A 27,171-nucleotide genomic window follows, 5' to 3' on the forward strand; every position below is an offset into this window, starting at 1 on the left:
GATGACCCAGAGGGCTCGGTGGGAGTTCACAAAAGCAATCCTCAAAAAGTAGTGTAGGCTTCAGCACCTGGACAGATCCATGGTATTTGGTGTAATGGCATCCACCTGCAATGTAATGTTGTCTTTATAACAATGACAAAATAAGTCATTGAGAATAGTTGAGTTGAAAAGCTCCACTCAATAAAAGAGAGAATGGCAAAGAATCACTATGATTCATCTGGTTTTCATGACTACAGTTATCTTTGCGCTCTATTGTAAGACTCGAAAGTATAAAAACCATTTTTCTTTCTTTGATAGTGGTGCTTACAAAGGCAAGGATATACCAGTCACACTTTAGCATGTAACTTGTCCTGAATTGTTTATTGATACTTTGTGTGACATGTTAAGGAGGTTTGTTTGTGTAAATTATTTTGGCTTGATGCTGGTATGAAGCCATCTAGCAACCACACAGAATACCCTGGCAACCGCATAAAACATGTAGCATAGCAAGTTTTGCAAACATCTGAAGATTGTGACATTGATTATAAACTGGTTTTATTTACTGCGTCTAGAGTATTTCTTCAGTAGCTCGGAGCTCCGGAATCTCTATGTTTTTTGTTCATAGACATAGAAGAGAAGCAACAGGAAATACACTAATTAAAACAAAGCAATTCACATGAGAAGCAAAATTTATATAAACCTAATTTAATATATATTATTAAACACATATATTTTTAAATACTTTAAGTTCATTTTATTATTCATGGCTAATAATGTCTTATAAATCTATTATAATTTGAGATTTGCACTTTGACAAGAAACAGCTGATGTGATAAACTTATTTCAGGATATGTTCTCTGAACCCTAATGTTAAAGGGTTAGTTTATCTAAAAATGAAAATTCTTTCATTAATTATTCACCGTTCCAAACCCATAAGCCTTTCGTTCATCTTCAGAACATGAATGAAGATCTTTTTTTATTAAATCTGAGTTTTCTGTCCCTCCATAAAAACAAATTCATAAAGAGATCGTAAAACTAATCCATATGATCGCTTTATATGATAAACAGATTGAATTTAGGCTTTTATCCACATATAAACATGGATCAACGAACATAAACAGAAGCTCAACCAAACATGCTTGACGCGTGAGAACAAACCTCTTGCAGAAGCTCAAATTTGCTGCGTAACACGAAAACGAACCTCATTGGTTCTCGCACGTCAAGCGAACTTGCGTGAGCTTCAGTTTACCTCAACTGATGTGTGAGTTGAATAAAGGTTTAAAATGTGAGTTGATGAATCTTTAAATGTGAATAAAAGCCTACATTAAAACTTATCATCATATAATCAGAACTGATCTGAGCTAGACGATGACATCATTTTCTGCAGAACTGCTTTATCGATGAAATGAACTAATTGAATAATTGATGATCTTTAAACGAAAATAGTGTCATTGTTGATTCAGTTCCGTTGTAGAGTTGCTTTACAGCCGAAATGAACTCTGTTTGCATCATTGAATCTTTTTCCTGTTATCATTGTAAACCTGCTTTAAAACAATCTGTATTGAATAAAGCGCTATATAAATAAAGGTGACTTGACTGAAATGTGCTCTTCAAAAGTCATGCCAACCTCCCAAGCCATTGCTCGATCACCTGTGAATCGTGAACTTCCCAGCCATTTCTTTTAAAGTCAATGTGCAGTTAAGTCTTATTGGAGTTGCCATAGATCAAGGTGGCATGGCTGTGAAAACTGTGAATGTTTCACTAATTAAAAATAATTGTTTATTGATTATGTTGATGGTACTGTAAGTTAAGTGTCACTGGACCTGTGAAGGCAGATTTAGAGTATGTCAAGCATGATTTTCTATCACAGAATATGAACAAATTCTTGAAGTATGCTTTTAGCTGTTGATTAAGGCTGTTCAATTTCTTGGTCCACTTAATCTGATTCCAGCCCCCTCCTCCTGCCCCTGCAGGTCTCTTTTTACCTTGTACTTTCGGGTCCAAACCGCAGTATGATTGTGTCATCCGCTTGAGTATTAGCAGAAGTCGTTTACCGCTGTAGTTACAAAACAACTCAGCAGTTTCATTGTGATATTGAAGTATTTGTCATTTTGGATTAACTTTACACTTTTTGTTCATACAGAGGAGTTACGGAAACATAGCTGGTCGGGAATCCCTCGTGAGGTTCGGCCAGTCACCTGGAGACTTTTATCGGTAAGTATTTACTTGTACTTTTTCCTTTCCATTGCACAATTCTTATTTAAAATAAAACAGAGGTGGGAGGACAAGAAAAGTTGTGGAAAAGAGGGAAGAATTGGACTGAAATATGTTGTGAGCCATCTTTGAATTCATTTTGCTCACATAATCACCACGACCACTAGGCCACGACTCTGATGCCTTCCAGTATTATTATTATTATTATTATTATTATTAATAATATATCTGACTCTTATCTGTTTTCTTCCTAGGGAAAATATTTTTTTGTTAAACATGTTTAAAACGTACTTATCTGAAATGCAGCCAAATGCATATTCAATGAATACTAGCAAATGATAAATTACTGTTTATTTAATTACAGCATTTAAAATATTTTATTATCTACTGTTAGCCAGCATCACAAACTTTGCTGTTAAATTGTGCATAGGGTGTGCAATCATTTTTTACGCTTTTCCGAGGGTATAAAACATCTGTGCCACTTTCAGTTTAATGTGTTATTGATTTGTTTTGCAATATTGGCCTTGCTGAGCACTTAATGTCAGCAGAAATGTGACCGTCATCATAGGAGAGGCAGAGTGGGCTGCTGTGTTATGGCTGTATGTGCGCAGATGTTTGGAGAATGCTTTACAAGCCTCATTTGCGTTTCTGTTGCAAACTTACACCGTCAATAACACACACCTCCGGGCTAAGCTGTACAAGCAAATCCCCACCCCGGCCCAGCTCCTCCAAGCTTTTGCTGCTTCATGCAATGTTTGCTGGGGGATTAGACTGAAATAATTCTAAATGTACAAAGATGCAGAGGTGGATGCGTGCTGAATGAATGGTAGGGTGCCAAATGGAAGCGTTAAGTCTCCGCTTTTAATATTCAAATTATGATTATAAAGAGCAGCGTTTACGTTTGATTTTTGTAAGCCCAAGTCACGTTTGTTATGTCAGAATCACATTGAAAAGCCATTTTAATATGATTTCGATTTTTACCATGGAATTTGAATAGCTGTTACTACAGTTTTGAAGGGCCAATGATGGGGCGAATCCAAACGAGCTGAGTTTGTGCACTTATTATTCGCCTAAAGCTACGGGCCTGAGCTGAATTGAGAGTGAGATTCTGAATGTACGTTATCATTTGTGTTCAAGCGCTCGGCAACTCTGTGTGTGCTCATTAAAACAAGAGTTGAGAAACAATGGGAGGGGAAGACACTTTAAAAACATCATTTTCAGAAACATGATGGAGAGTCGTGACAAACGATCTAACTTGACAGTTCCACGCCTCCACTTCTGCTCTACAAATAGCCTGCACTTGTTGTCTGCTCTTTAGGGACTCGTCTGTAGCTACCAAGTATATTCTAGCGAAATTGCATCCTGCCTGTGTGTTAGTTTAGTCACTACATGATTAGAAGTTTCTTCCTGAGTTCTGGATTATTTTTTTTTCTTCTTGACTTTTTGAGGTCTGAGGTCTGCTTTCTGTGTTCTCAAATGCGCTTCTTAGTTAGTAGTGTTTGCTAAGGCAAGCATCATTATTATTATTATTGCTCATACCTAGAGTTAGGGGTTTGTTCAAATCCCTAACCCAAAATATTAAAATGAAGCAATTACAAAGTTTACTCTGTGGACAGTATAACAGGCAACGTTTTGCCCACACAGACAATATAACGGGGTGAACACATAAAAAACCCATAGACTTACATTAAAGGAGAGACCTGAGTCATCAAAAGGGTTAGTTTTTTTTCTTCTCTTTTTTTCTTATAAGTTAAAACTTTTATTCTGCAAGGATGCATTAAATTGATCAAAAGTGACCCATTATTTTTAATATTTCAAATAAATGCTATTCTTTAAAAATGTATCACAGTTTCCACAAAAATATTAAGCTGCACACCTGTTTACAGCATTGACGACAATAATAAATAATTCTTGAGCACCAAATCAGCATATTAAAATGATTTCTGAAGGATAACGTGACACTAAAGACTGGAGTAATGATGCTGAAACTTCAGCTTTGCATCACAGGAATAATTGACATTTTAAAATATGTTCAAATAGAAAAGTTGAATTATTTTCTCGTAAACGATCTCGTAAAATCGTAAGTTTTAATTTTGTAATAATATTTTACAATATTACTGTTTTTACTGTGTTTTTGATCAAATAAATGCAACTTTGGCGAACATAAGAACCTTCTTTCAAAAGCGTAAAAAAAATATCACTATAACTTTTGTATATTTTGACTTGTAATCGGTGTGCAATGACCTTGACCTTGCAACCGCATAGCAACCACCCTAGCATCTTGCGGTTCATGCAATTTGTTTAGTAAGGCACTTTAGTAAGAAAGCATCTGAAAAGAACTTAAATGAAATGTAACTTGCTTGATTTGCTTTTCTTGTTAGAAGGTGTTTGAAAAGTGTCATTTATATGAGCAGCACAAAAAAGCCATTAGCATCAAGTCAGTGAGATATTTTCTGAAAAGCATTTATTAATCATTTGACTTCAGCACAATAAAGCTCATCTCATTGAAATGATCCAATATGTAGATTTAAAAAAGATGAAAAGCTTTTTTCAATCTAACTTTTTTTTTTTTTTTTTTTTATGAGACTGCAGTATTGAACTGAAGTTACATGTTGCAGTTTTGAATATCTCTAGTTTGCATTATTTATAGGTTATAATTTGGTATAAGGCAAAATACACTTGGAAGACATGGAGAAAGTATGTATTCAGCTGTTTTTTTCTCAATACTATTAAATTAGCATGTCCTTTCTCCCTTTGATTCTCTCAGGGCTATCTTCCTGCCAATAGGGAACGCAGGGATCTGGTTCTCCAGAGGAAGAGGGAGGAGTATTTCGGCTTCATCGAGCAGTATTACCACTCCAGAACAGATGATAACCACAGAGACACATACAGACAGGTAAAACTCAATAGAGTGTATGCACGTGACGTCTCCGTCGGCCGAAGTGACTGCGGTTACGCCCACTGAGTGGCAAAAAGACTGAGTGGCAGCATTGGATTTCAGCGAGAATGCCACGAGAAACACACAAAACACATCTAAAACGGGAAAGAGCTTTGAGATTGACTGCACAAATAGATTTGACAAGAAATCTGAGGTTTATTTTTACAGATTGCCAAAAGCTACAGAAAAGAGAAGCAAATGGATCGCTGCATTTCCTAGAAACAACTAGACTGTGCGAAATTTGGATTTGCAGTTATTTTGTCAATATGTTGAATTTTGAGGTAAAATCATACACTATATATTGTTTAAACTAATAGTCATTTGTTTTACTCACGTTTTCGCAGTTTCCCCTATTAACTCCAGTCATGTAGCAGCTCTTTTGCCACTCAGTCCGGCTGAATAGCGTGTTCTGGCGGGAAAGTGATGTCAGTGCATACCCTCAATACATAAAAATTTGGAAGAGTTGGTTGAAATTGACCGTTCTGACTTGTGCATAATTTCCATGATTAATACCTTTATCAATCCACTGGAAAACAGTGTTGCTTACAAAGCAAGGCTTGAGTAACAGAATACTTGAAACAGTGTTACATAATTAAGAGACAATTAACGTATTTCTGTTATTATTCTGAAGAACATTTAAATATTCAAAGATTTAAATGTTTTTTGAGATCTTCACATTAGGTAATGTAGATGTTTAAGAGTGTTTTGGGAAAAGTTTTGCTGAAACATTTTGGAGTTCATTGTGCACATTATTATGTTTAATGTCTCTGTACCACATCATTGTGTCAATTACTACAGGCAGTATTTTTACTCATCCCCTGGTGCATTTAAACAGGAAATGCACTGTGTTAATAGACAGCATGTCAGACATGCCGTCCTCAGACATTTTGTTGAAAGCAACCCAGAATATTTGTTTACATCCAGGTATCATAATGCACAGGTGTATGCTGATTTCACCCTTTCCCAAGATGTCCATTTCAGTGGAAAAGGATCTTGTAAAATGCAACATTTGTAAGATTACAGACATTACTGTATGTCTTTAAATTCCAAAGTTTATTTGTGAAATACCGGTTCATTTTGCTATTAAATGGCCAAGCCATTTAATAGCAAAATGAACCGGTATTAGCCCTCAAAAACACATCTGGTTTGTTTCTTGTGAACGTTGGAGTAAACAAGCTTCATTTTACAGGGCTTCCTTAAAGGGAAGTAAAGTTCACCCAGAAATGAAAATTCTGTTATCATGTACACACCCTCATGTCGTTCCAAACCTGTATGACTTTCTGTCTTCTGTGGAACAAAAGATATTTTGAAGAATGTTGGTAACCAAATGGTTTTGGTTCCCATTGACTTACATTGCATGGACAAACATCCAGTTCAGTTCAATTCAGTTTGGTTACCAACATTCTTCAAAATATCTTCTATGTTCCACAGAAGAAAGGAAGTCTTACAGGTTTGAAAGAGTAATTTTTGGGTGAACTATCCCTTTAAGACAGACCAGTTGATTTTGAAAAACCCTGTAAAACAATTTAATATTCGTTTTTTTGTGTGTTTTTGAAAAAATTCTAATGCTCACCAACGATGCATTCATTTGATCAAAATACAGTAAAAACAGTATTATTGTGAAATATAACCATTTTCTATTATAATATATATTAAATTGTTGGCAAAGCTGAATTTTCAGCATAATTACTCCAGTCTTCAGTGTCACATGATCCTTCAGAAATCATTCTAATATGATGATTTTCTGCTCAAGAAACATTTCCTATCATCAATGTCGAAAACAGATGTGCTGCCTACTATTTTTGTGGAAACTGTGATCGTTTTTTCTTTTTCAGGATTCTTTGATTAAATAGAAATTTCAAAAGAACAGCATCTATTTGAAAAATAAATCTTTTGTTAAATTATAAAAAGTATAATATTTACTTGCTGAATAAAAGTATTAATTTATTTAAAGAAAAAATCTTGGTAACTTGATAATCTACTAGTTGCGAACTAATGCGAACTAGTTGCTTATTAGTATGCATATTACTAGGATATTGGCAGTTTATTAGTACTTATATAAGCAATTATTAATGCCCTTTTCTGCATGACCATATTCAACATCCCTTAATCCTATACCTAAAATTAACAATTACCTTACTCTAACTATTAATAAGCAGTAATTAGGAGTTTGAGGCAAAAGTCATCGTTAATATAGTTAGTTAATGTAGTGAGAATTGGACCCTAAACTAAAGTGTGACCAAAATCTTTTAAATGGAAGTGTAGATTGACACATCACTGCTAATTAGTTCTCTCTCCGTTGGCTTGCGAGCTGGAAAAACCAAACTCTAGTCAGGCCAATCACATCGTGTATAGAGTCGGTGGACGGGCTTAACATAATGACGGCAGAGTTGTGACGGTTCTGCGTGAATTCCCTGCTACTTGAAAACAAAGAAGAGCTGCCGCTGCTGGCGAACAGTGGTCTTTCCAATCGGCTTTGGCCGCGACTCTGGAAGACTTGGAGTTAAGCTTTTCTTTAATGAGAAAAGAACAAAGAACGGCACTGAAGTCATTCTTAAAAAGGAAGATGTATTCGGAGTTTTGCGAATATCCTATTGCGTGCCGAGGGAATTTGAAAGACCACCGTTTATCCCGCCCCTCAGATTGAGCCCTGCCAATGGTGTGTTCCCAGACCCAACATCTTGAGGTGGGTCTGGCTTGTCAGGCTAACAATGGTCTTAATTCTCTCATCAATCCTTGCTGAGTTTGAACAAACAACCTTTAAACCTGTAAGCCCAGAGGTTTTGTGTATAATACTTGCATACATTTCATCCTAGAGGTCTGGATGATACATTAATGCATCGAACAGATCCCATTCTCTTCAACTCACAGACGCATTTGCAGAGATTAAGATTATCAGTGAATAATAGTATTGTACATTTTAATCTGTTCCTCACACAAAGCTTTCACATGACTTCAGAAGACTCATAATGTAGTGCACAAGGCATATAAATAATATTTAGGAGACTTTAGCATCTTTTCTTTGAAACTTAAACATATTAGATTTGATTTTTGGGTGAACTATCCCTTCAACCACTAGGCTACACCAGACGCCACTCTGTTAAGGAACTCTGTCATCTCTGTAGTGAGTCAAGGTTACACTAGCGTCCATGAAGCTATAGAAGTAATTCACCCAGATTTTGTTCTGTGTGTTATTAATGGGGGATGGGGGGCCGAGATCAATATTCTTATGGGCTGTAAAACTCAGGTTAATGGTGCAGGACTGGTAGTCGATTGCTATGCACTGCCTTCTCTCCTCTCTTGTCCGGTTCCTCGGGGCTTGCTGGCTCCCAGCCCCTCATTTCATCTACTGCAATACAAATCGGACACAGACCTTTAAAAGGATTTATGTGGTCGTACAGAACCGTTGGACTGGCCCCTGGCTGTCTGGGCAGAAACACTAAATGACCTTTTAGTGTGGTCACAGTCTGAGAGGGCGAGGAATGGCGGTGAATACGAGCAAACTGGACTTCGGTGGCCTTCGAGTGACCTGCATTACTACAAAGCCATTTCTTCAAACATATGATGGAAGTAGAAATGGAAAGAGGGAAGAAAATAAAAGGGAACCAGATGAAAGAAAAGGGTCGCCACCGATATGTGCGACTGGACGCAGCTATGTCCATTTTCAAAGTGAATTCCTGCAGGTTTTGTGTGTAGCTTGTTACGAAACCAGATCAATAGCGTGTGCAGGTTGGACCCTGATGGTTTTCCTCCATTTACTGGAAGGGAAAAAGCACATATAACTCAATTTAGTGCTCTTGGGGCATATTGATTTAATCTCTTATTTTTTTTCCCAGGTCACCTGTACTTCTGACACTCCAAGTCGGTAACTGGTTTGTGTGGGTGTGCATTGGAGTTTACCTGAATATACCTGTGTGTGTCTTTTCATAGATTCACATCGATATCCCGAGGACGAACCCTTTGATTCCTTTGTTCCAGCAGCCGCTGGTGCAGGAGGTATGTGATATTCTCTGGCACCAACACCTGAGTCTCGTTGCACACCGCACCTGCGTCAGACCCTCCGATGTCACACAGCAGGCACTACACACTTACTGTAATTGCATAGATAAGAGAGTGAGCCTCACAATCATGACTGTCATATTTTACCTTGAAATCAAAAGAAAATAAATGAAAGTAAGCCTATTTTTAGGACTATTTAAGTTTTTGTTTTTTGCATTGTGACAATTGTTTGCAAGACAGTTAAGACACATTTCTCCCAATTTATCATTACCATAATGCATCTGAGTGTTTTGAGCTTTTTTTTCCTAATTCCCATTTTTCTCTGGTGATTCTCAATACATTCTAATTACTGTAATATGACAAGCTCTTCGTAAATTGGCATAAATGACAATACATCTTTGTTTAAGTGCATTGCAGCAAGCACATTTTCTTCTCATTCTCATGTAAATAATGTCTTGTTGCATAATATAATTGGTCATATTTCACACCAAGTCAAAATTTAGACAGACATATTCTTGAAAAGCTTCAAGAGATTCACTCAAGAAAAAAGCTTATATTTTTACTTTTTTGGTTTGTTTATATTCATAGTTTTTGGTTTAGTCTTTCAAATTTGTCAATATTTAATCATGATTTGATCATTTACTTTAGTAAATATTTATACATATGTATGTGGATAAAAATAAAAACGATAAAAATAAACAGGTTTTTTTGCAGTTCAGTTATTTTGTGAAGCTGTTCAGTTTACCAGTGTTCGGCTCTTTCATCTCAAACTTGTTGACTTTTTTTTTTTTTTTATGCATAATCTGTCTTGTTATAATTGATCAAAAAGACATCTTTTAATAAATCCGCTGATGATATTAACTGGATGGGTTGCTTGCAGCCAGCTGAGCTTTGTGTCATTGAATGCTTACCAGCAGGGGGTGCTGTGGTGTTTTTAACTTGTTAGAGGAGTGTACAACACTTGTGTAACCCATAAACAAGGAACAGAGCACTTGAAATGCAGCTGCGTTTGGAAATGCAAGCATCCAAATGAGTTTACCTGTTGGTCTGTCAAGAGTGAATTAAGCAGCATCAATTGCCAAAAGTCTACACAACAATCACAGTTCTTATGAGAAATTTGTGAGAATCATTGAAAGCAATTGTTTTGTTTTTCAGGTGTTTGAGCGGATTCTGTTCATCTGGGCCATCCGTCACCCCGCTAGTGGATACGTGCAGGGCATTAACGACCTGGTCACACCTTTTTTTGTGGTCTTCCTCTCTGAATTCGTAGGTAAGCATTTAACAACCTTCCACATGGATCAGTTGGTCCGCTTGACTGATTCTTCACCTTTCTGAATGTGTCCTTTTTGGTTGAGCACATCAGTTCAGTTTGCTCCTCTAATGGCGCGTTGACGTGTATGATATGTCAGAGTCAGAGAGATGCAGACAGGACAGTATCTGACAGATGATGGTGGAAAATGGTTGTATAAATGTAAACAAACTGACAATATCCTGTTGAAAATGTCAAACACAAAAATACAGAATATCAATTATCTTTGAAAGAAACTCTGAAAGATAGACAGTGGGAGAGAGAGAGAAATGGTGAAAGGGAGACGAATGGAGAGAGTGACAGACAGAAAGAAAGGGAAATGGGAAGAAGACAGAGAGAGAGAGACAGTTTGATAGACAAGGAATTACACAGAGAGAAAAAACACAGGGACAGACAGATGGGTAGAGAGGAAGACAGGAGAGATGGATAAACGGATAGAACAATCATTCAATCTATCATTCTATCTGTCTGATATTCTATCTATCGCTCTATGTATCGTTTGACTATCTATCGGTCTAATTGTTGTCTTGGAGCAGTAGATGATAGATAGATATGCATTAGATAATATTAGATATAGATAGATAGACAGACACATGGACAAAGGGACAGATGGAGAAAGACAGATATAGTCAGGCAGGGAAATAGACTCTCCAGCTCTTGTCCTCATTGCTATTCTCCCTCCACCCGGCAGCTTTCCCCTCCCTTCCTTATTTATTTCCTGTCCTCTCATGTGAAGGTTAATTACTTATGGATAGTTAAGGATTACAGAAGAACAATAGGAGGCTCATTGATCTCTCTGGTGTGCCGCTGCTGCAATGTCACCAGTGCAAACACCAGGACATACCCACAGATTACCTGGATCACCAATCGATTTCTCTTTTTCTCCCCTGTCTGTCTCTCTCTCTCTCTGGCTGTCTACCTCGCCCAGCCTCTCTTTCTGTCTTTTCCTCATCCCTCTGTTTCTCCACAAAGCTCATTTAACGAAAAGCAGATTTTTCATACGGGCGCTTTCGTGTCATTCTGCAGGGCCTTTCAATCTCTAATTTGTTTGCGGGCCATGTGAATATGTGTGTGCGTTTGGGATTCACCGTGTGTATGAGCGAGCGACTCAATGCCGCAGGTTGAATGAGCCGCATTGATCGGCTGGATTTAAGTGTTTACAGAGGCTTGTGAGGGTGCCGAGCACACGGTGGGGGGCTCGACCCGCCGATCGATGCATCTGAACGAACTTCATGATCCCAACATGCTGCCAGCGGGAGATAAAAGAGCGGGGTTAGCGCCCTCCCTCCGCCCCGGGTTTCACCCCCGCCGTCGAGACCGGGGGCCAAACGCGTCTGGGTTCACGGGCGCTAACTGCTTCGTCTGCTCTCAAACGCAGCGTTTTGCCAACTTTCGCTGCGCTGTTTCTCTTGGCCGGCACGCCTCAGTGGCTTTCTAGGGCTCCTTTGCGAGCTTTTTAGCTTTCTGCTGAGACCGTCCTCTGAGAAGGCGAGAGAGAGAGACGGCATAGGAGAATATTGGCGCTTCACATTTAGCTCAATATCAGCAAGTAGCGTTTTAAAGAGTAGCCGGCAGGAAGGAGAGTCACGGCGCCCTTCGGTTTAAAGTGTTTGTATTGATGCGCCAAAGAATTTGAAGTGGAGGGACGAGACACAAAAAGGAGGGAATATTCTCAAAGGGTAAATCATCACTTTTACCCTGACAGACAAAGAGGACAGCGGGGAAATCTCCTCTGTAAACCATCAATGCCCTGACTCCGTCTCTCTCACTCTACCTCACACACACATTAATTTTTTTTATTACTGAAGAGGGTCTGTGATATTCTCACCTTATTATTTATTGTCTTCCTGGTTTTATGAACCGTTATTTGCTCCATCACTGTGCATATTTTGGATTAGATAGGTGGGATTTGTGGTTTGGTGGTTGTGTTGCTGAATCTGAGCAATAAGCCACAAGAGGGTAAAGGCTTTTGTGGCTTGAAAATGAGGAAAATGAAAATCTTTTTCATAGAGGAAAATTTTATCAAAACATTGATAAAATAATCGCAGTAATATAGTTTATAAAATGTAGGCTGTTTATAGTTGTCAAGCAACATGACTCTTTAAAGGTATTGTTCACCCAAAAATGAAAAGTCTGTCATTCCAAACCTGTATGACTTGCTTTCTTCTGTTGAAAAAGAATGAATCGATCACTGAGTGAATCAGTGAATAATGAATCAGTCGTTTCTTTCCATGCAATTGGCACCTGGAGCTTTTTAAGCTTGAAAAAAAAGCACCATTAAAGTAGTCCATGACTAATGCATTAAATTCCAAGTAATTTGATAGCTTTGTGATTTAAGTTATTCGCAGGAAATCTTCTCCTCCAGTGGTTGTGACCGGATCATTAAATCAGTGAATTGGGATTGGTCTGGATTTGTGATTTTGTGAATGGATCATTCAGACCCATTTTTTAAACTGAATCAGCTGATTCATCAATTGGTTTCAAATTAGACATTGCTACTTCTCTCATTAACATGCCGAGTAGAACTCGGGTGGATGTCAAGATTCAATTAAGTATTTAATGAACAATTTTATATGGCTTCAAAGGCTTTAAATATGGTGTCATATTAACCACTCTTATTAATAATAATAATAATTAATTACATTTATATAGCGCTTTTCTCGGCTCTCAAAGCACTTTACATAGAAGGGGGAATCTCCTCAACCACCACCAATGTGTATCATGATCCACCTGGATGATGCGACGGCAACCATAGTGCGCCAGAACGCCCACCACACACCAGCTTACTGGTGGAGAGGAGACAAAGTGATGAAGCCAATATACGGGCAAATTTGGCCAGGATGCCAGGGTTACACCCCTACTCTTTCGAAAGACATCCTGGGATTTTTTTGTGTCCACGGAGAGTCAGGACCTCGGTTTAACGTCTCATCTGAAGGACGGTGCTCTTTTACAGTATAGTGTCCCCATCACTTTACTGGGGCGTTAGGACCCACACAGATCAAAGGGTGAGCACCTCCTGCTGGCCTCACTAAAGGCTTATTTATACTTCTGCGTCGAACTTACGCCGTAGCTACGTCGTAGGCTGTGTTTAGCGCGTGTACCCTGACGCGCACCTCTCCAAAAATGTAACAACGCGTCAATTCTACGCGGACGCAAGCGCTGTGATTGGTCTGCTAGAACCCCTCCCTCGGGTTTCACATGGTCCCTCTGCATGAGTAATTGCGCGTCAACGTGGACAACGACGCAGAAGTATAAATTAAAACCAACGTGTTGCCTACAGCGTAGAGGCTCCGGCGTAGGTCCGACGCAGAAGTATAAATAGGCCTTAACACCTTTTCCAGCAGCACCTGGTTTTCCCAGAAGGTCTCCCATCCAGGTACTAACCAGGCTCAGCCCTGCTTAGCTTCAGTGGGCAACCAGTCTTGGGGTACAGGGTGATATAGACTTTATGTTGATTTTGCATCTTTTTTTTTAAGCTTAAGAGTTTCAGTCCTGTTGTTTTCCACTGAAAAAAGAAATTCATACGAGTTTGGAATGAGAAAATGATGGTTTTTGGGTGAACTATTCCTTTCATAAAGAATTAAATTGATGTGCGGTCACCAGGTGTGCGTCTGTCGGCATATTTCATAAACCGCTTTGAACATGGCTCATCCAATCCGCTTTTAGAGTCTGAGCTACATAATATGGATCATTTAATGCTCAAACTGAGAAATGGAGGAATGACCTGAATGAGCTATGATTTGTTTCCCGAGTTGCAGACTTCACTTATGATTATTGAATGATCTCTCCAGTCTCTCATACTCACACACATACATACACGGCACAATAACCCCCTTTTTCCCCACAGGGTCAGAGAACAAGGTGGCAAAGCCTCTCTTTGTGCCACAAACAGGATTTCTCCTGCATTCTGTAAAGCCGCTTTATGCAGCAGCACTGTGTGTGTGTGTGTGTCCGAAGCTTTGGAGTGATGTTGAAATGTGGAGGGCTAAATGGATCAGGAATCTCTCCAGTGCTGTGGCCAGTGACATATGGCCAGGCCTATGACCGGCAGGGCACTCCATGCTTCATTTGTGGTCAAAGAGGGCTATTTACTTTGCTTTTCCAGCTTTTTTCCCCCCTGCCAGCTCTTTCCTGTCGTTCTCCATCCGTCTTTTTTTACTCGAATCCCATCCGGGCTCTCACTCGGCCCCCATCAGCTGTTCTTCCTGCTGCAATGCAGAGGTTTCCTGACAGTTTCCTCTCAGAGTTTGAGCAGAGAGGTTTTTGCCATTCCTCTACCTGCTTACCCCTCTGATTCACACATACAGTGGGGAAAATAATTATTTGATCCCCTGCTGATTTTGTAAGTTTGCCAACTTACAAAGAAATTCATCATTTTTATGGTAGGTTTATTTGACAGAATATCAACCAAAAAATCCAAAGAAAACACATTGTATAAAGGTTATGAATTGATTTGCATTTCAGTAAGTGAAATAAGTATTTGATCCCCTAGTAAAACATGACTTAGTACTTGGTGGAGAAACCCTTGTTGGCAAGCACAGAGGTAAGATGTTTTTTTTTGTAGTTGGTCACCAGGTTTGCACATAACTCTGGAGGGATTTTGTTCCACTCCTCTTTACAGATCCTCTCTAAATCCTTAAGTTTTCCTTAGCTGTCATTAAGCAACTCAAAGTTTCCGCTCCCTCCACAGATTTTCTATAGGATTAAGGTCTGGAGACTGGCTAGGCCACTCAAAGACCTTAATGTGCTTCATTTTGAGCCACTCTTTTGTTGCCTTGGTGGTATGTTTTGGGTCATTGTCATGCTGGAAGACCCATCCACGACTCATCTTCAGTGTTCTGGCTGAGGGAAGGAGGTTCTCGTCCAAGGTTTTACGGTACATGGCCCCGTCCATCCGCCCCTCAATACGGTGAAGTCGTCCTGTACCCTTAGCAGAGAAACAACCCCAAAGCATAATGTTTCTACCTCCGTGCTTGACTGTAGGGATGGTGTTCTTGGGGTCATTGTCAGCATTTCTCTCCCTCCAAACACGGTGCATTGAGTTGATGCCAAAGAGCTAAATTTTGGTCTCATCTGACCACAGAACTTTCTCCCAAGCCTTCTCTGAATCATTTAGATGTCCATTGAGCAGGGGGACCTTGCGGGCGCTGCAGGATTTCAGGATTTTTGTTTGAAATCAAAATCTTTTGTAACATTATAAATATCTTCACTGTCCATTTTGATTCAATTCATAGCATCCTTGCTGAATAATTTGTTTAAAAAAAATCTTACCGACCCCAAACTTTTGAACAGTAGTATACATACTTTTATTGTCTAGTAGATGGGGATGCACCAATATGAGAATAACCCATAACCAATAATTCTTTATTTTTGAAAGCCGATAACTGATATATTGGCCGATAAATCTAAATCCACATTTTTATATAATTTTTGATTGCCTGATTACAAAATCAAAACACTTACCATTTAAAAGCCTTGTCCCAAGCACACAATTATAATATTCTCATTATAATTTTAAGGAGTCGATATGACAGACTTGCTTTGCACATGTTGCACTTAACTGTATTTTCCTTTTTTGAAGTGATTCCAATCATATTTCAATCAATTCAAAATCATCATGGTGGACAGTGTGCATCTGAATTGTCTCAGCTGAAGGAAATTATCCATTATTCATCGGCTTTAATATATGGACCAAATTTGGGCCGATAACATTAAAAATGAACACATATCGACCGATACCGATATTGTGGCCGATATATCATGCATCCCTACTAGTAGCTGTATGCAAATAGGGGTTTAGCCTAATGCTGTTTACAGTCAGTTTGATTTTGTCTCTAACAACAGACCTCAGCAGCAGTTGTCCATTATGGTCTTCAGCACGTGTTGATTTGCAGCTTCAGTTGAGTATCTACGGTCGTTGGAGAGCATGTATTCTTCATTGTGTCTTCGACCTTGGATCTGACCTTCTTCTTATCTATATTTCAGCTCTCATGTACCGCAATAAGTCGCGTGATTGACTGAATTGCTTTGGCGATGCGCAAGCTGCATGCAAACATGCCTAGAGCGCTCTCTCTCTCTCTCTCTCTCTCTCTCTCTCTCCCTCTCTCCCTCTCTCTCGCTCTCTCTCTCCTTCTCTTTACTCAGTGCTTCATCAAAATAGCTCCTTGTTCTTCCTTCCCCTCCCTTCCTTATTAAGAAAAGAGGAAGAGAGAGAGATCAAGAGATGGAGGACTACATTAGTTGTGCGGTGGGTGGGTGAGTGGAGTGGCACACAGAAGTCTTTTCCAGCCAGGTCTGGCTCTCTGGGGCATAATGTGTGTATCAGCATCATTTAGCACATACTGTTTAAAGAGTCGGGAAAGGTCATGGCTGCGAGGGGAAGCCTGCGGAGGGAGGGAGGGAGAGGGGCGAGTTGATGAATGTGTTGAATAAAGAATGCAGTTTGCCGGCTAATGATCTAATGGCTTCGTGGTGTCTGTGCATACGATGCACGACACACCAGAACCGCTTTCGCCCGCAAGAAAACAAAGACTGCTGAGAACACCTGCAGCATGTGTGCTGGTTTGATCTGCTAGTGACCCAACATTAATGTGAGTGTGTGTGTGTGTTTTGTGTGTATTCTTTTTCATAGAGGAAGATGTGGAAAATTTTGAAATGGCAAGTTTACCACTGGATACGCAACGAAACATCGAAGCCGACAGCTTTTGGTGCATGAGCAAATTGCTGGATGGGATACAGGTATTTGATCCACTCAAGGTTTATGGTAGATGGTAGATGTCATAACCATCTTTCTCCATCAATGTCCATTCAAAAGTGGCATTAATTCTGTTCACTTATTTGGACATTGGCATTTAAAAAATGTTCTGCTTTGCGCAAGCAGTGTATAAATCCTAACTTTTCAAAAATTTAATTTTACCTAGTTTGTCATTTTCTTCTTCTTCCTCTTCTTCCTCTTCCCCTTCTTCCTCTTCCTCTTCTTTTTCTTCTTCGTTTTCTTCATCCTCTTCTTCTTCCTCATCATCTTCCTCTTCTTCCTCTTCCTTGTCCTCTTCTTCTTCCTCTTCCTTGTCATCCTCTTCTTCTTCTTCCTCTTCTTCTTTTTCCTTCTCTTCTTCTTCTTCTCTGCCCTCTTCTTCTTCATCATCATCATCATCATAATAATAATACAACTACTATTAATAATTCTTTATTTTTGTTAATGTTTATTTCCTTAAATGTTTATATAAACTTATATAAATGTGTATATATAATAAAATGTACAAATTATTTCATTCTTTCTGTCATCATCATCTTTCTTATTCTTTGTTCTTATTTCCTAATAATCATATTACTTTAAAATAATAATAATAACAGCCTTTTTACTGTTTTCATTTCACTTTATTCAAAGGAGGCAAACTTCTTAATATATCGAATAATTGTATTGTTTTTACTGTTAATATTTTTTATTATTATATTAAATATATAATACTGTTAATTATAATATATAATTACTGTTAATTTATATTTTTTTAATTAATTTTATATATAAATTTGTTCATTCATATCGCCATTGTCTGTCTTATTCTTATTCCTATATTTCTTAAAGTGCCCCTATTATGCTATTTTAAAGTTTCCTAATGTTGTTTGAGTCTCCTACAACAGGTTTACATGCATTAAAGGTCAAAAAACTGTTTCATTTTCTCATAATATACATTTACACATCACCACATTTTCAATGATTCTCAAACGACTTGTCAGATGAATCAATATCTCTAAAAGTCCCTCCTTTCCGCGAGCTACTCTGCTCTGATTGGCCAGACAGCTCAGTCTGTTGTGATTGGTTTACCGTGTACAGCGGGCATCGAAAACAAAAACGCCCATTGCCATAACAACGTCAGCTCTGCTTGTCCTGAGGCTTCCTACACCGTAAACTAAACACAGTAGCGAACAATGACGTCGATTTTACCATATCAATCTGAGCGCGAGTCCGATGATGAAACATTGAAAGAACTAGTTATTCAACCCGAACCTCCATCGCAAGGACGACTCGAGCAGGACGTTTCTCAGTGATACACTTCTCAGTTTGAGGTACATTATGAGATGTTGCAACTGTAATTCATCACCATCAGCATTAACAAGTGCATGTCCATCATCAAAACGATTATTTTACTTGTACTAATTTATTTGCCGAGTATTTTTCTAATTTATTGAGGTGAACTTGGAAACTGTATCAATAACAGTGCATACATTAGCCAAGGTCTAGCGTGAATGACTGATGTAACATAAACGTTGGTAAAACAAATCTTGCGCCATGCTTGATCTTTACTCAAAGTGGTGAGAACGACAGACAATCTGCATTAATAGACAGTTTTAGGTAATAGTGGCCCACTACTGATGAGCAGCAGTATTTCAGTAAGACATTGTAGAGCACAGCTTCTTCTCGACATGATGCTGTCCAGTATCTACAGGAATCAGCTGTTAGTTTGAGGGTTCAAGTTTTCCCTGGTCTCTGCGCGCGCAATAAGTGGGCGGGCAATATGCTAATGTTTCGTCTTGACGTCACAACGAAACTGCTTATGACTCGTTTGAAAAACGATTCATTTTATTGACTCAGTCGACTCTTACTTTTGAAAGACAATAACTTTATATATGGTGCATTTTCAGATTTAAAACTTTGCAGGATGTTTTCATTCACTTAGAGCTATGTTACACACTACATGAAAGGTCATTTTCAAGTTAAATCTTTAATACCATTTCTTATAATAATAATAATGATAATGATTATAATAATAATTGTTATTATTATTATTATTATTATTAACTATTTTATAGTATATTTTATTATTTTATTTTGAAAAGCAAAATTCTAATCACGTACTTCCATCATGCATCAGCCAAGCTACTGCAATTAAGACAGTTATGGTAATTTCTCCAGGTATTCTTGGTCAATCTGCAGTTCTCTTAGGACAGTATCGCTTCTGTGTCGTTTTACTTAAACTAAACCCTGTAGTGGTCATCCTGTCCTTTTGCTCTTTTCCAAAAGCCAGAGACCAGTGGAATACAATGCAATAAAAAAAGACTCTCTGACGGTCAAAAAAAAAAAGTAACAGTCTTTGTTGTGCTTAAGCCCCAGAGGATAAGACACTCACCCGCCTAGGGGAGAGAGACATGAAATACTTGGAGAGGAAGTTGAAGCTAGGACGTTTAAGCTAGGGGGATTCAGATCCTTGGCTGGCATTCCCTTGAGAAAGGCCCTCTGTTAGAGAGAGACGAGCGTGTCAGGGCACTCATCTGCAGGCGGGAGCAAGGGTCAGATGCAGGCCACAGTCAGGTTGTCCCGTGGGCCGCTCTGTGTTGTGCTCATTGGCTGAGTGGAGCCGAGCTGAAGGGCAGAACACGCGCCGCAGCACAGCAGATGGCCACTGGCCCTTAATGACCCACAAGGGAAGAGGAACAGAGACTGAGAACTACATTAGTTATAAATAACAATAACTGCTATAGCACCCTCGTTTCCCTCAGTTAATCAGCTGGTAACAAGCCACATATCTTTGACAGACCCTTTGTTATATTATATTATATTATATTATATTATATTATATTATATTATATTATATTATATTATATTATATTATCACAATCTGATGTTGACATTATCGCACAATTAGCCTGATGAATATTCGTAATGTTTTTTTTCACAAGCCGTTTATAAATCTTAAATAAATCAGTTATTATTGTAGATTTCTTTTTCTTTTCTTTTTGCTATTTTATCATTTTATTTATTTCTATTAAATTGATCATTTTAAGGGCTTTTAAAAGAATAAAATTTATAAAAATTTTAACAGGTTTTTATTTTCAAAATTACCACATAGAATAAAAATTGCCTTTCCATAACACTATCCACAATGATTTTCATGTGTTGGTCAAAGTGGCTCATGATGCTTGCTTTAAGCGATTGAAGCGGCGCTGAGACAAGTCATGTGAAAGAGCCTTAACGAGATAACAAAATAATTAGTCCATGTTCTAAATACTGCCTTTGTTTTTCTCCATCAGGACAACTACACGTTCGCCCAGCCTGGCATTCAGATTAAAGTGAAGGCGCTGGAAGAGCTTGTCAGCAGAATAGATGGTAAGATCATGTTCACAAACGCATTATCTACCAATTCCTTTCACTCTGCGTAGAATTAAAGAAATAGTTCACGCAAAAAATAAAATTGAATTTTATCTTTTAAACTAAATCTCAGAAACTACAAAAAAAAGCAAAATTATAATTAAATTAATTTAATTTGCCCCTGATCACTATATTCTTTCATTGTGTGAAAAGAGCTGCATGAACATTCTTTCATATTTCTCATTTTGCATTCCTACGGAAGAAAGAATTTTCAATGACATGAGAATGAGTAAATGATTACAAAATTGTAATGTTTGGGTTAAATGGTTCTTTAGCATTGTTTGAGGCAGTTGGTCTTGGTGTTGTTGTGCCTAGGGTTACAAGCAAGGTTACCTTTTGAAGCTGCTTGAAAGATAGAAATCACACTTTTTGTTAACTTGTGGCATTAAACTTGCAGTCTTCTCTTTCGAACCCAATCGTGTGCTTCACAAGCCCTCACAAGCTTCAGTGCAAATAACATGTCATGACTGCCAGAACAAAATGGCAGTGTCTGGAGTCCCTTAAACGGTCCCATCTATTTTGCCCTTTGCCCTCCAGAACGAGGTGAACAATTTTTTTCCGAACCATAAATAGCAGTGCAAAATGCTCAAAACAACACGGTGTTGTTTTTCTGCCAGGGTGCGATCTTGTTCATCGCCTTGGAAAAGACTTGTTTTCCCAAGGTGTTGGCCGTTTCTGTTTCTTGGAATCACACGTTTCCGTTATACCACTAGTCCGCCTCTCTTTTTTTCTTCTGTCAGAGTGTTTATACCATCTGGATGCCTACTCCCCTGTTCAGTGTGTTTGGTGTGATAAGCTGAACAGCCCACACTGAAAACTCTTGGTGAGAGCCGCCGCGCGCCTCTTTCCCATCAATCAGCATCCACGAGCACCGCGAGCAATAGCAGACCCCACAGTCTCGCCGGGGAGCACAGGAGAGAAATCAATTCCCCATAAGCCCCTGCGATTAGGGTGTGAAGGCAAATGGAAGTGAGTTGAGATGAGAGACGAATGGAGTGGACTGAGCGAAGGGAAAACAAATAGCACTTTCACATGGCTAGATAGTCAGGGAAATACACTAGCAAGCACTTTGTAGATGTTCACAAGTTTTTTTCTTTACACTGAAATGAGGAAAATGACAAGTAAGCTTAGATTCTGCTCATGACTAGTCATGTGTGAATAATAACATGCTGGTTCTGAATAAATGGTAACCGTTCGCCTTCCGTCTAACATGTTACGCAACATATAATTTATCACATGTTATTGAGTATATTTAGCAGTCCTTAAGGTTGGTATTAAATGTGCTTGACAGCTATTAGTTATTTTAAGAATGCAGAAATTAGTATAAAAATAACTGTCTAACAAAAATTTATTAATTTATTTTTAAATACTATATATAGGGTACAACGGGGCTAAAGGTGGTAACAGGGTAAAAGGCTCACGAGCATGGGGCAAAAGGCACAAAGTCATATGTTTTGAATAATATCTAAGTTAATACTCGTTCAAAACTTTAGCAAAGTTTGTGCTATTTTCCGTTTATTTTTATGAATAAAATAATTTATTTTTGTTCAATGAATATACTCATTAAAATGTTCATTTTAAAAATACAGAAACGAAAGTAAACATTTTGAAAGCATTGAATGAGATCCCATAATAATTTAATATAGCTTTACAGTAGTAGCAATAAAAATTGAAATTTAATTATATGATATGATTAATATCATATTTTTTCATTTTGATGGTTTAATTTTAAATATGGTGATTATCTCTAAGGTGGACTCCCAACTTAATATATGATATTGACCATGTGAATCTAACTATGTCATGTTAACAAATGGAAAAGTTGGATCAGCCAAATTCCCACGTCCATAGTCAAATGCCACACACACATACAAACTGTGTGTATATATATATAGTATAAGGAAATAAATTTATATATTCCTCAAAACCCTTTTTTTGTTGCTTTAATTTATCCATTATAATGGCTAAAATAATAATGGGATGCTGCCTGTTGCATTTGCTGTTGTTGTGTTTTTTTCACCACATGTTTTCACTTTGCAAATGTAAAAATATAATAGACATTTTGTCTGTATCTTTATTCAGTATGAGGACAGTGGTTTTGAAAGACACATCAACGGATCAATCTGTGACGGCCCTTTTTTTAACGGTGACTTTGAGGCATAAAAACATTTTTAAAGAGTTTTTCAAAAATTACAAAATCAATTGGTTTAAATTTTTGTGTTGCAAGAAATAGTTTGCAAAGGCTTTATACTTTCATCTTGTTTACTGGAATCAGACTCATTATGAAAAAACCTTTTGTTGGGATTGCAAGAGAAGAGAATTTGTGATAATGTTCAAACCTCACACCAATGACTCACTCCATTAGCTGAATCCATTATGATGCAACCCTTATATAACATTGCAAAAGATCATTCATTATTTAAACCTTTTTTTTTTAAATGATATTTTTTGCTTTTATTCAAGGCAGAAAGGGTTTTCATTTTTCTTCTGACAGGTCCGACTTCAGTTCTCTGCACTTTCAGAGAGCTGTCACATTTTCTCCATCAATATCTATCAGGACTCAAGTCAATATGTCCGCTTTCGAAACCCATTCTTATTCTGTTCAAAGGCCGAACGAGAGCTTATCAGAAAAATCCCTCTCTCAATGAGCTAAGCACCAGGCCTTCTCTCTCTCTCTCTCTCTCTCTCTCTCTCTCTCTCTCTCTCTCTCTCTCTCTCTCTCTCTCTCCATTCAATCGAATATAATTACACACACGTTAGGGGTCTATAATGTTAATTCAGTGAAACAGGTGTGGGGAGAATTCAACAATAGCGGTGATCTTAGTTCAGGGCCAGAGGGCTTCTTTAAACAATGGGGGTCCATAGATGGGTTACAAAAGCTACTCCCAGTGCATCACTTTGCAGAAACTACCAGCAAATGAATCTAAATCCCCTGTGCTTTCTTTTCTACGCCCACAGAGGATGTCCACATCCACTTTCAGAAGTGTGAGGTGGAGTATCTGCAGTTTGCTTTCCGCTGGATGAATAATCTGCTGATGAGGGAGCTGCCGCTGCGCTGTACCATACGCCTGTGGGACACATACCAGGTACTGTTGCACCAAAACAGCCAGACGATTAGAATGAAAACATGTCAGAAAAGCCTTTTATCTGATCATTTTATCCGAAGTGACTTGGAGTGGCCTGGGGTTAAGCGTCTTGATCAAAAAGAGTGGTCATAGTTCATGGATCACTTACATGTTTGAACCTACAAAATTTGATTACCAGCCCAAATCTTGAACCAACTAGTATAGGGGTGTACATAGTCTCGCATAGCCAGACCTTCAGACTGACGGCAGAAGGTCTGGACTCTATCGCAGCATTTCTTGGCCAAGGACCGCCCAAGAGGACGTTTGACTGACATGTAACACAACCAATCACAGTTTGTTTTGTACCGCGTCATATTTAGGGGCGTGACAATATAATGTTGACGTCCCTACAATAACAGACCGGCGTGCATCTAATAAATTATTCATTCAAGAACCTTGTGCAAGTTTACTGCATCAATGGAGCCGCGAACTTCACATACTTTTGAAAACTTATTGAACTCCTGAAGTGTTTCCAGAAAAGTGTGCCATATGCATCAGACGTTTAGCCAACGTTCCGTTGGCGTGACGTCTGAGGCTGAGACTAGGGTGTACATATTTGTGCTGAGAATTAGTTTTTCAGTTTGGTTACTTAGCTATAGTACCATTTTTGCTTTTGTCTAGAAATGTATAATTTACCTGAGCTTTTTAGGAAAAAAATCATTATACCACCTAATTAATATTTATTAAAATTAATTTTACAATACATACTTCAGTGTAGGAATAGAAATGTGAATTATTATTATCATTATTAATATTATTTAATTTAAATGTTTCAATATTCATTCCTATTTGTTAAATATGAACAAAAATTTTAATTCAAGCCAATACATAATGTAAATTTAGGGCATAGAAATGTGTATTATTATTATTATTATTATATAATAATAATAATAATGTTAATTATAATAAATATTCAAGTTCCTACACCCCTAAATTGGAGGGACATTAGTAGAATATTGACAAAAACAGTACACGATTTTTGTACAGTACTATTGTCAAGTATGTATTGTAGTTTTGGATTAAAAAAATTAGCATGTAATTTTATTTTATTTTGAAAATATTTCATTTATTTTTGTAGGAATAAAGAAATTAAAAAAAAACTTTTTGGGCCATTTCAGAAGATGGTTTTATGAAGAAGTTCATGTCCATTTGTATTTATTTGTATTTATTTTTTTTTATACTTGAGTTTTGTTATAGTAATTATAGTCAGTTATTAAATTCCACAACTGATGCTTTCAATGTCTTTTTACCTAGTGCTGTCAATTGATAAAAAAACCCAGACATTTTTCTGTAACTAATAGCGATTAATCCCACCTAACTAAAGATTTCAATGTATTTGTATTTAGTAATCTCCAAATTAACGTAGAAACAGCATAAAGACAGTAGCCTATATTTTAAATATTTGTTTAATGGCATCTTTTTGTGAAAGAAGGTCATTATCACCGAAAACAATTCTGATGTCTCGATGAAATAGATTTTTTTTCTTCTAAATTTTAGCCATTAATTATAGCCATTCAGTGTTACAGTATATTTGAAATCTATCAGTTTTAACATTTATTAGGCTTTAAAAAATATTAACATTAATGAAAGACATCACAGCAGCAGGTTTATTAGGCTGCTGTCACTTTAAGACCAGGCCTGGTCCTCTCTCATCCTTCACTGTCCCCCGCTGAAGCCCCGCATAAGAACTCAAAGCTGGTGTGGAAATTAATCGCATGCACTGACGTGTTCATTTTGACAGCCCTACTTTTTACATCCCTAGTCACCCCTATGTCACCTCCCGTAACAGGGTTTGCGGGAATAATGCAGACTCCCATGAATGATTGCTGATCTTCAAGTAATTTTTTTAAACGCTTCAGAGGTTATGGGTGACATGTCCTTGAAGACCATATGCTGCTCATACATTTATTTTTTTCTTGTTAAAATGTCACAAAGGTGTGAACTACTCATATTCCTGTCATTCATTAATATTCCTTTGAAGAGTTTCCTTCCACTGATTTCCTTTCGTGTCCTGTCTTCATGTCCTCTCTGAGACTTCCTTTTGATATATCTCCTTGCTCATTTCTTTGTCCTTTACGTCTGCCTCCGCCTATCTGCCGTTCCATCTCTCATGCATGGCTTTTTAACGTAGATCCATTCCCACAAGGTGGGTTTTATTGGATAAAGGGGGAATAGTTGTCAGGTGACAAGTACAATCCAAGAGAGAGAATGGCGAGCGGTGAACCATTTGCATGTCATTTGCTTCTTTACGTTTTGAATCAGCGTTGTTACCAAACATTGTTGATAGCCATGTTTGATCATCAGCCCCTTTAAGCAACCCATACATTTGGGAGAAACGCATACATTTAAAGAAGTATTATGCCCTTTTACAAAGTCTTGATTTTGTTTTTGGGGTCTAATCGAATAGCTTTCCGTGCTTAAATGTTTAGAAAACATTTTGCATACAGTACTAAGCAAAAGTCTTAGGCATGTTAACATAGTAACATAGTAACTGTCAGTAACGCTCTGTTTAGTTCCTCCTTCTGAAAAGATTGGTCTGCTGGACCAGTGTGTTGTGATTGGTCAGCCACTTCAAGAATGTTCAGAAATGTCACCTTAACCACAACAGCGAGTTTCAACTCACTACTAACGCAACTCAACCAGGCCTTGCCCCCCTTTTTTGCATATGCCTTGGGTGGGAATTATTTAAATAAGGAATATTGTGACGTGTTCGTTCCTGGAAAAAAGCTCAAGACTACAATGAAGGCATTTCAGGAAGTTCAGAAACGGTTTTGAGTGACTTAGTGCTTTGTAACCTTGCAGACATTTTTCATGCTCAAACAGTTTAAAGTTGAAAATGATAATAGGTACTCTTTATTATGACATTTTTCTTAACCACAGGTGTAAAATCTTAAGTAAAGAATTACAGTGTACCTTTTAAGCTCTGCTTGACAAGCAGTTTTCCTCCAGTTATTTTCCATCTGATCTTTCTCAATTCCTGCTTCTTTTTTTCTTTACTTATTTCCTCAGGCGTTTTCACTGTGGGGTCAGGGTTGGGGCGAGCAGTAAAGGTGGCATTGACCCACCTCGCTGAGGTAGAGAAGGGGAAATGTGTCAGTGAGGCCAGCTTAAAACGCTGAGAGAAACCGAGCCATGATGCATGTGTTTACAAGGTTAAACTACGCTTAAACCATCACTTGTATCCTGCCCTGCCTCCTTCAAATGTAATGATAGATCAAAGAGAGACATGCAGATCATCTATTTCATAAATAAATAAAACTGTTAATGTTATAAAAAAATTACATTAAATGCTGTAAAAAATAAATATTATGTGCATCAATTTTTGGTCAAGATCTTGTATTGAGAATGCAAGAGTCCAGCACTCTGTAAAGTCTCCTCCAGCACAACCCAAAGACTTTTAATGAGTTTAAGGTCAGGACTCAATCATGAGTGAAAATGATTCTTCATGCTCCCTCCCAAC

The 27,171-nt window shown here is 37.9% G+C and overlaps 1 protein-coding gene across 2 annotated transcripts in view; it reads left to right on the forward strand.

Moving 5' to 3' along the window:
* tbc1d22b (TBC1 domain family, member 22B) overlaps positions 1-27,171 on the forward strand; it is a 48,847-nt gene that overhangs the window by 10,854 nt on the left and 10,822 nt on the right. For both annotated transcript variants that reach the window (XM_082189167.1, XM_082189168.1), the window contains 7 exons: positions 2,123-2,193; positions 4,961-5,089; positions 9,062-9,127; positions 10,286-10,400; positions 17,071-17,177; positions 20,469-20,544; positions 23,545-23,672. In XM_082189167.1, the coding sequence (XP_082045293.1) occupies positions 2,123-2,193; positions 4,961-5,089; positions 9,062-9,127; positions 10,286-10,400; positions 17,071-17,177; positions 20,469-20,544; positions 23,545-23,672 (692 nt within the window). The remainder of the gene's footprint in view (positions 1-2,122; positions 2,194-4,960; positions 5,090-9,061; positions 9,128-10,285; positions 10,401-17,070; positions 17,178-20,468; positions 20,545-23,544; positions 23,673-27,171) is intronic.

This window comes from Leuciscus leuciscus (assembly GCF_965113295.1).
Source record: "Leuciscus leuciscus genome assembly, chromosome: 13".
Lineage (NCBI taxonomy): Eukaryota > Metazoa > Chordata > Actinopteri > Cypriniformes > Leuciscidae > Leuciscus > Leuciscus leuciscus.